The 10,612-nt window shown below is 31.2% G+C and overlaps 1 protein-coding gene across 1 annotated transcript; it reads left to right on the top strand.

Moving 5' to 3' along the window:
* The first annotated feature begins 25 nt into the window (after window positions 1-25).
* On the top strand, window positions 26-9,574 carry LOC127734519 (nucleolar protein 56-like). Its single transcript, XM_052244436.1, has 10 exons — window positions 26-68; window positions 2,508-2,715; window positions 3,230-3,397; window positions 3,829-4,027; window positions 4,841-5,028; window positions 5,614-5,765; window positions 6,755-6,855; window positions 7,250-7,398; window positions 8,171-8,292; window positions 9,283-9,574. The coding sequence occupies exons 1-10, from the start codon at window positions 66-68 to the stop codon at window positions 9,559-9,561; spliced, it is 1,569 nt and encodes a 522-aa protein (XP_052100396.1). The 5' UTR covers window positions 26-65; the 3' UTR covers window positions 9,562-9,574.
* Window positions 9,575-10,612: the final 1,038 nt, after the last annotated feature.

Here is a 10,612-nt window from a genome sequence, read left to right as displayed (position 1 = left end):
AACCAATGAAAGATGATTTAAGATATTGGCGAGTTCTTAGTGAATGGCGAAAATTGTTTGTAAAGATGGTGAGCACGTGGCTTTTAACTTTTTGAATACATGCATATAACTGATGAGCTAATTTTATACATAACAAATTTAAATACAAAACTTTGCGTAGGAAATCTTTGATTCCAAAATGTCAATGCTTAGACTCTCCTATTTTCCCTAAATTTATCCTTGTAAGTTGTAGATAGCTGAAAATTATCAGCACTGCTAACAGGCCAACTGGACATGGGGTCTGATTTAATTCAAGCGCTGTTTAATAGTACATAATCAGCTGGTATACTTGTGCCGTACAGGATCAGTTCTCCCCAATTCTGTTCGCACCTACTTGTTTTGGTCAGGGTTGTTTCCCTCTCTCTAAAATTGAATGATTTTGACCTGATTTAAAACAAAAATAATGATAATGTGGAAGTAATTAAGCACGTGGCTTTTAACTTTTTGAATACATGCATATAACTGATGAGCTAATTTTATACATAACAAATTTAAATACAAAACTTTGCGTAGGAAATCTTTGATTCCAAAATGTCAATGCTTAGACTCTCCTATTTTCCCTAAATTTATCCTTGTAAGTTGTAGATAGCTGAAAATTATCAGCACTGCTAACAGGCCAACTGGACATGGGGTCTGATTTAATTCAAGCGCTGTTTAATAGTACATAATCAGCTGGTATACTTGTGCCGTACAGGATCAGTTCTCCCCAATTCTGTTCGCACCTACTTGTTTTGGTCAGGGTTGTTTCCCTCTCTCTAAAATTGAATGATTTTGACCTGATTTAAAACAAAAATAATGATAATGTGGAAGTAATATCATTTTTGCCGAGCTGGCAACATTTATCAGTTATGTCGCGAAAAATACTAGGGATCCTAAATTCTGTCGTCCTCGTCATCAGCTTTTTGGTTAAATAGGTTCAATATGTGGTTAAAGTTATTTTTAAACATCAATAACATTGTCAAATCTTCATGTCATCATGGAATTTCATACAGTATCCAGTGCAAAATTTAGAAAATATTTGTCATTTTTCCGTATTTTACTGATAAATGTACTTAATTTTTTTGGTAACAAGTAGATACAGTCTGGGGTTAAAGTTTGTTACAAATCAATGACTTTGTCAAACTTTCATACAATTTTATGATATTTTGGCAGAAGCTATTTTATGATTAAGAGATAATGTCTGAAGCAAACTTTAAAAAAAATATTTTTTTCGTTTTTAGTATTTTTCTGGTAGATAGAAATAGATTTTTACAGGCAGTCTGGGATTAAAATTTTTTGACATGATAAATATGTAAACCTTCATGGATTGTTATGAAACTTGTAAAAATCTTCAAGACCAAGAAATAACAACTAAAGAAAAAGTTTCAATTTTTTTTTAAATTCTGTATTTTACTTATAAATGGAATCAACATTACACTTTTATGCTGACAGGAGCAATCACAGAGCTTCTTTCAAATTTTGATGGCCCCACAACAAAGTTGGCGAGGCCATATAGTTTTACCCTTGTCCGTCATTCCGTCATTCTGCAACAAACCATTATACAGACTTTTTTTTAAACGCCTTCATACATGTCATATATTGGGCTGAATTTTGGTATGTGAGTTAACCATGATGAGTTACAGATCAAGTTTAAGTTTCGTTCCGCTCTGCTAATTTTTGCCATAATTACGGGCTTTGGACTTTGATAAAATGTTGAAAATCACAGTTATACGGACTTTTTTTCTAAACGCCTTCAGATAATGGACTGATTATAAGTATGTGAGTTAACCATGATGAGTTACAGATCAAGGTTAAGTTTCGTTCCGCTCTGCTTATTTTTGCCGAAATTACCGGTTTTGGACTTTGATTAATTGTTGAAAATCACAGTTATACAGATTTTTTTTCTGTACACCTTCAGATATTGGGTTGATTTTTGGTATGTGAGTTAACCATGATGTGTTACAGATCAAGTTTAAGTTTCATTCTGCTCTGCTGATTTTTGCCGTAATTACGCTTTTTGGACTTTGACTTGAAAATTGATGAAAATCACAGTTATTCAGACTTTTTTTCTATACACCTTCAGATTTTGCGCTGATTTTTGATATGTGAGTCTACCATGATGAGTTACAGATCAAGTTTATATTTCGTTCTGATATGCTGATTTTCATGTCGTTTCAACACATCTTCAGTACGTCCACTTCCTGTTTGCTGATAGTTTGAAATTTAACTACTCATTGATCAAGGAAATGTTTCATCAAACTAGTATTGGTCTTGAGAGCTGGATACTATCCATGCATGTTTGTGTCCACATGTGTTGTTGAAATTGCAGATTTTAAAACTTTATGGGACGGTTCCATTCGTGTCATTCCGACACATCTAGTTTAGATTATTATACATGTATATAAGATGTACCTATTATGAAAATTGATAAAACGCTTGAATATATATGCTATCATGAATAGATAATTGTTATAATTTTATCATTTCAGGCTCAAGTACTGTTTATTTTATATGAGCATGCCTCAGGGTATGCCCTTTTTAGAGTGAAAGAATTTGAGGAGGTATCAGTATTACAGAGTCAGGTAGAAAAATGTGTAACAGATCTCAGCAAGTTCCAGTCTGTTGTCAAACTAGCAGCTTTCTCACCTTTCAAAAGTGGTACCAATGCACTGGACAACATAAATAGTGTTTCAGAAGGTAAAAAAATTGTCAAGCATTAATTTCAATTTGTCCATGTTTATATGTGTTTCCATGTTGTGTCTGTAAGAAGGCAATATTTTCACAACAGGAAATGAATTCTATACGAATGGAATTGTCAAGCATTAATTTCATTACATTTTCAGTAAAGTTGTCTTCTGTCTTCGTTTTCCTACATTTCCAAAAGAAGTATATATATTTAAATTATTTCCTTCATCAGATTTGTAGATCTGAAATAAGAATTTTAACAAATACATCATTGATATGTCAAAATAAACAATGACATTGTACTTTGCTATGCTATTACGCTTTTAGATTCAACAGTAATATACTTCCTTTGAATTGAATTACACAATTCTATTTTCATTTAATTTACGAGAGAGAGAGCGTGAGAAACTTAAAAAAAAGAGGGGGGGGGAGTATAATGTTTTTGAATCATAATGAATATGAGCACTACTGTAATTATGATTAGTTGCTACATGCAAGTGTATGTTATCTTATTTTATCTTTCCAGGTTTAGTGCATGAAGATTTACAGATATTCTTAGAGAGCAATGTACCTAAATCTTCTAAGAAACAGAAAATCATTTTAGGTGTTGCTGATGCTAAGATAGGAGCTGCCATTACTGAAGAACTTAAAATTCAATGTTCTCAGACTGGAGCTGCCCCAGAAATCATCAGAGGTTAATTTTTTATGTTTTATCTTAGTCAAGATGCAATATTTTAAACTTTGGGTTTTGCTCAATATCAGAGTTTTTGTTTCAGGGGATATTTTGGTGTTTTTTTTATATGATCCTCTTTATTAATTAACTTTAGAAAATGCTTTATGGAGAGAGAAATCCCTCTCTTGAGATGGAATGGGGTTCACAAGGATAAATCATTAAATGTCAAGATCAGCAAATTATACAAAGTTTTCCCCAAAAATTGATTGTTTTGCAAGTGTTGAATAAAATGAACAAATAAATAATTGTTTTGAGTTGAATTTGTTTTGCTGGTACTAAAGTTTGTCAGAAATGGGAAAATGAACACCTGTTATTTGATAATTGATACATTTGTACCATTTGTCATTAATACAACAATTAGTAATTATTCTGTGATGTTACATATATTTCAGGAATCAGAGCTCATTTCCATAATTTAGTCAAAGGTTTAACAGATCAATCAGCAGGAAAAGCACAACTAGGTTTAGGTCACAGTTACTCAAGAGCAAAGGTCAAGTTCAATGTCAACAGAGTTGATAACATGATCATTCAGAGTATCAGTTTGTTGGACCAGTTAGACAAAAATATTAACACCTTTGCTATGAGAATGAGGTTGGTGTTTTGTTAATATGGTTTTTGTACACACTTATTTAGTGGTATAAATATTTTCAAATGAAATTCTTTGAAATTTTTCACATTATATTCCCTTTAAGAATTTATGGCATCTCATTTTAAATGAATTGTCTGTTCATTCTGCTATGTTTTCTTTGAATGGTCCTGATGGTATATAAATATAATCACTTCCAAAAAAGAGAGATAATGAGTTGAGGTCTTAGACCTGTTGTAAAAATAAGTTACAAAATGAGCTAAACATTTGAATAATGTTTGGGAGGATTCAGGGGAATCTAAAAAAAAAATTGATGGTTGTTATGATTCAGGAGTATCTAAAAAAAATAGATACAAGATTAGAAAAGTAGTCACTGTTTGCAAGAACTGTTAGACTCGTCAAAGGATATCTTTCTTTTAGCACTGTACTTGATGCTCCAGTCGATGAGTAGTTCACTACAACTGAACATAGTTTTGAGAATAAAAAAAAACAACTTGGAAAAACAAGAAAAACAGCTTCAAATTAGAAATCGCATTTCTTATTGTTGCTGATATAAACAGATAATCAGAGAAAATTTCAATGACTGATCAAAATATGAGACAATTAACTGAATATTAAACCATTATTTGGCCATTGCTTTCAGTGAGAGACTTTTCACTTTTTGTATTGAAGACAGGTGAGCAATGCATATCCCTCCATTTTTTCATATCAGGATGTTTTGATGAAAATATAAGTAATTGTGCATCTGTAGATATTACAAATATTTTATTGTATTGATATTGTATGCTGACAAAGAAACTATCAATTGATGTTTTTAGAGAATGGTATTCCTACCATTTCCCAGAATTGGTGAAAATAGTTAATGACAACTACTTGTATGCTAAGGCAGCGAAGTATATAGGAAATAGGAAGGAGTTTACAGAAGAAAAAGTAGAGGAATTAGAGGAGATTGTCATGGATAGTGGGAAAGCTAGGGCCATTTATGATGCTTCCAGATCATCTATGGGTATGTATTTATGTATGCAATTGCTTTTAGAAATGCTATTGCAATTAATTGGGCACATGTTAATCTTTTAATTACAATTTATATGCTCCCACCATAGGCAAAAGGGGCATTAAGTGTTACCCTTGACCATCTAGAGTCTTTCCGTCTGGCCGGCCATCCTTCCCTCTTCCCATTTTCGTTTCCGCACTCTTAACTAAAGTTTGCCTCATCCAAGTTTTATAAAACTCATACACAATGCTAAGAACCACAACAAGCAGACAGAGTTCGATTTTGGGCAGTGAGTTGTTTACCGTTCAAGATTTATTCCCCTTTATACTTGGGAAATTGCAAAGCTTGAGTGGGGGCATTCGTGTCCTTATGATAATCATGTAATAAAAGACTGCACAAAGCCCCTCTTAAGACATTTTTTTTTATCAAAATGCAGTCATCATTCGGCAAGTTTTTCAATTGTTACTTTTTCATTGCAATGCATACACCCCTGTTTAGTTGGTGACATACTCAAATATGTAAAAGGAATAAGTTATTTGATATAAACACGACATTCATGCTTTGGTTTGATATTGAGAGTTATTTTTATTTATTTAGGTATGGATATATCACCTATAGATCTGATTAACATAGAGAGTTTTGCCAGTAAAGTTATTTCCTTGGCAGAGTACAGAAAAAGCTTGGCAGAATATCTAAGGAACAAGATGAAACAAGTAGCACCAAACTTGGCCACACTTATTGGTGAACAGGTGAACAAATTAAATTTGATAAATAAAAATTTAGTGAGATAAAATATATAACTTTTTATTCATCTACATAAGTCATTATCAACTTTTTTATGGTTATGAATTAGGTAGATATCAGATTTGTTTATTAAGCATCAGATTTACCAGAAAAAGTAAATCTAAATACAAGAAGAAAACAACAATTCAACTCCATCATGTATATGTCTCAATTTAGGTAGATTCACTGTATACCGCCATCTTTGATTGTACAATAGCAGTACACAATTGGTCTAGTTCTCTGCCTAAATCTGCAAATTTTGAGACAGATTTGCAATTTATGTGTAAAACTGTTTATTTTGTTTAAAGAAAAATAAATTTTTTTTAGAATCAATTTTTCAACTTGGCCGTTTAAGGGGAGATAACTCTTATGGCAAAAATTTTATACTGGAATGATAATGAAATTTTCATTTTTTACTTGTAGCAAGAAAACATTTTCTGTGACACCATTTTTTCATTTTATTTTCTTAAAGCATATTATAAAACCTATCTTCTCATAATTTATTACAAAAATCTATTTCACAGATTTCTTTATATTCACAAATAATGTGTTTTTTCATGAACAATCTATGCAAATTTAGGCACTTTTGCCAACTTGTAGTTTGAAAAATAGCATGGTGACCCATACTTTTTATTATATTTTTCAAAAAAGCATAGTAAAATCTTCATTTTGGCAAAGTATAAGAAAATTCTATCTGAGGAAATATATACTGATGATCGACCTTAACTTAATTCATATATTTACAGAGCTCAAATTATAACTTTAAACAATGTTATTAGGGAAGGGTGAGGCGCTTTTAAAATTCATTTTACAACATAGCTTGTTCCTCATTATAAGAGGTCTATTAAGTAAATATAAAGTGTTCACCTTTGACTTTGTTTATGTAGGTAGCTGTCATATTGGTTATTACACTACATCACCTTTATAATCTGTATTACTATTTTACATTATAAAGGTTGGAGCTCGTTTAATAGCTCATGCAGGAAGTCTAACTAATCTGGCCAAGTATCCAGCATCTACTGTACAGATCTTAGGAGCAGAAAAGGCTCTCTTCAGGTAAAAACTTATTTATGTTATCATAGTTTTGTTAAAATTTTTCAGTTTTATTTTATTTTTCTTTCTTTCTTTTTTTCTTCTTTTATAGCAACATTAATATTCTGTTAACAAACCTCAAAATATTTGTTTTGAATGAAAGTTGAGATCTGTCACTGTCAATCAAGTTTTCCTTTCATTTCTTTTGATATTGTTTTTTTTATGATTATTTTATGATTTTGATATTTATGCTAATCAGTAGTAAATAATTTGTCAAATATGACAATACTTCAAAATATTCCATAAAAAAAAATATGTTTATTTACTGAAAAGCCTGATGTGAGAATTAATTTACAGTGAATAAAATTAAAGATTGGTTGAAGTATAAACTGTAAGTTAATTTTTCTCATATTTTCAGGGCATTAAAGACAAAAGGGAACACACCAAAATATGGGTTGATATTTCATTCTACATTTATTGGAAGAGCAGGAGCTAAGAATAAAGGTCGTATTTCTCGTTACCTTGCCAACAAGTGTTCTATTGCATCAAGGATTGACTGCTTTACTGGTATGTATAAACAAATTATTGGACTAAATAAAATTGAGAATGGAAATGGGGAACATGTCAAAGAGACAACAACCCGGCCAAAGAGCAGATAACAGTCGAAGGCCACCAATGGGTCTTCAATGCAGCGAGGAAATCCCACACCCGGAGGTGGTCCTCAGCTGGCCCTAAATAAAAATGTGTACTAGTTCAGTGAAATTGGACGTCATACTAAACTCCAAAACATATAAATGACCTGAAATTAAAAAACATACAAGACTAACAAAGGCCAGAGGCTCCTGACTTGGGACAGGCGCAACCGAATAAGTCTGTTTAAAGGTTTGGTTAGCTTTTGAGGTGAATGCCGAAATTTTTGTGCTTTGTAAAGAATATTACCATAAAAGATTGGATGTGAAATACCTGAACGTATAAGATGTCTGCATGTTAATTTATATTTCTGAATGATGTCCTACAATGAATACCTAGCTTCTCAACATCTGTTTCACTTGTTTTATGGATAATTTAAACCTGACTAAAAATAAGTTATTTATTTACTGATTTCAAATTCACAACTATATAATGCTATGGTCAGTCGCCCATTTTGTTTTTGATCTGAATCATTTTTTGGGTTTCCCTTGCTAATACATGGACTTTTCCATAGGCAGGGGTATCATTTTGTGAGCTTTGCCCACAGTTCCTTTAGTTTACTTAGACTCCTAAAGGTACAAAAAAATAATACAACTGTACATACAACAAAAAATGATAAACTAAGGTTCTTTTATTTGTTCTGTTATAGAATTTCCCACCAATGTGTTTGGTGAACATCTGAAGCAACAGGTTGAAGATCGTCTGAAGTTTTATGAGACTGGGGATGCTCCCGCTAAAAATGTGGATGTTATGAAAATAGCAGTGGAAGAGGTACTATTATTATGAATTCAGAAGTAAAATTTAACCTGTGAAGGGGATCTATGACATGTCAAATGTAGTTATCTCATCTTGACATATATTATTTTTACTTGAGAATTTTTTACACATTTCATGTGCATTCAGATAATTTTAAAACATTAATTTATTCATAGAAAATTACACATATTATGCATATTCAGTGAATTTGACACGCTAAGTGTATTCAGGGATTCTTTACAATTGAAACAGTAAATATGATAAAATACAGTGCGATTGTATAAAAGCATTCATAGAATGGGCTTACATCAAATATATGAAAGTTACATTGACATGAGGCCAAAAAAATATATATTTGTTTACAGTTACCTGACTACTTATGAGCGCTGACCCTAAGTCATTTTATTTCCATTATAAAGTGAAAAATTAATTAAACTCATGTCAAAAGCGAAGTTAGAGTTGCCTATAAAAGAAATCAATTGCCTGATACATCCTAATGTTCATAATCGTGAATATGACAGCTTTTTAAGGATATTTGTGACTCCTCTGATAAAATAAACACTTTGCCACCTTTTTTTCCAACCAATAACAAAGGGAAATAATCCAATCATTTAAAATACGGGTAAACTAGACCCATGGACAACTTTGACCATGGCAAGACGGACCTCAATCATGTCGCAAAAAATAAAAGAAAATAAAATGGAAATATCGACTACCCCTTTTTTTATAATGATGTAACCTTAAACAGACATATATTTTTTTTTGGCTTGAGCAAAAGCAAGTTATGTATGAAAGGTTGATCCAAATCAATAGTTCAGTGTAGCTTTTTATGCAGGTTGGAGAAAATATTTTCAAAATTAACTTTACTTGATTGTGTAGTTATTTATATGCTGCTTTACAGCAGTTAAATTTATCAATATCACAACCACATTGAACTAACTATGACAAGACACAACTAATAATAATAAATTTAATGTAATAAAGTAATGATTTATAAAATTTCAGGCCACAGAAGTTCAAGCTAAATTAGCAAAGAAAGAAAAGAAAAAGAAGAAGAAAGAGAAGCGAAAATCTGATGCAATGAATGACACCATGGAAACAACACAGGAAGTGGATACCACACAGGAGGAAGATGAACCTCCTAAAAAGAAAAAGAAAAAGAAGAAGTCACAGGATGAGGAAGCCCCCGAAGCAGAGATCTCTATGGAAGTAGAGCAATCATCTGCCAAAAAGATGAAAAAGAAGAAGAAAAAGAAACAAAAAGATTCCTCAGATAGTGATTGAAGGAATGTTTTAATGTTTTAAGAAATAAAAACTTTCAAGTATTCATTTGGACTGATATATTGTTTCTTCAATATATAGGGATGTAAACAAATGTTATATTAAGAAACTGTTAATTATTGTTAGATTGGCTCTAAACCATTGGAGACAAAATTAAATGACCAACTTAATGCTAATTTCCTCTGAACTTGAAAAGTAGAAAATTATAACAAATTTTTTTTTATAGTGAATGAAAAACAAAAGGAAATTAACTGATATTGAATAAAAATTTGTATTTTATTGTATCTTTTTATATGGCTAAATTTATAAACAAGGTTAAGGTGTAAATAGGAATTTAAAGTTAATAACTCTAAGCTGTTTGATGGAAATTCACGATATTGGAAACATTTTATATTACAAGTATGATTTATTGTATATATCATATATTTTACTTCATATATCATAATGTAAGATCAGAAGCATCAATAAATGTGGCAAAAAAATTGTGTTAATTCATCAGAAATGTATTTGAGACACCTTTAGTATGAGAAAAAATGTATAGTTCTGAGATTGGTTTATAAGCTCTGTTTACATCATATAGTCTTGTAAAGGCCAAGTAGTGGAAGAATCTTTAGCAAACTATTTGAGGATTAACATTGAGTGTTTCATAGTAAAATTAGTTGGAATGAATTATATTGACCAACTTATGAGGCAAGCAGCTAGTGATAGTATGATTACAAGTTATCTTTTGGAATCAAACTTGATACTGTAAATTCAGAAATTATTGTGTGCATTTATTGTTGTGATTTTTGAAGAATTAACAAAAATGCGAGTTTAGTTCTTGCGATTTTAGGAAAAGCTACATACAGTTACATGTATTTGATATTAGAATGCGAGTTCCAGGGCTTCCAAAATTATTTTTAGCCAGCCGGACATTTTATATATTATCTCGATTTCAATCCCTAAAGACTAAATAAAAAAAAAGCAATTATGGTATTCAGTTGCTGAGTTGGCCATCCCAATGATTGACATTAAAAAAAAACGATATTAAACTTTCTTTGATTCAAATTCAAAG

Source organism: Mytilus californianus, unplaced genomic scaffold, assembly GCF_021869535.1.
Source record: "Mytilus californianus isolate M0D057914Y unplaced genomic scaffold, xbMytCali1.0.p SCAF_3, whole genome shotgun sequence".
In the NCBI taxonomy this organism is placed as follows: Eukaryota; Metazoa; Mollusca; class Bivalvia; order Mytilida; family Mytilidae; genus Mytilus; species Mytilus californianus.
The sequence above is the reverse complement of the archived record's forward strand: the minus strand, read 5'-3'. Positions and strand labels throughout refer to the sequence as shown.

What these genes read in the sequence shown, in the direction of transcription:
- LOC127734519 (XM_052244436.1), top strand. An exon ending in AAGGATTGACTGCTTTACTG is followed by an intron (nt 7,399 to 8,170) that starts GTATGTATAAAC and finishes GTTCTGTTATAG; the next exon opens with AATTTCCCACCAATGTGTTT. An exon ending in TGAAAATAGCAGTGGAAGAG is followed by an intron (nt 8,293 to 9,282) that starts GTACTATTATTA and finishes ATAAAATTTCAG; the next exon opens with GCCACAGAAGTTCAAGCTAA.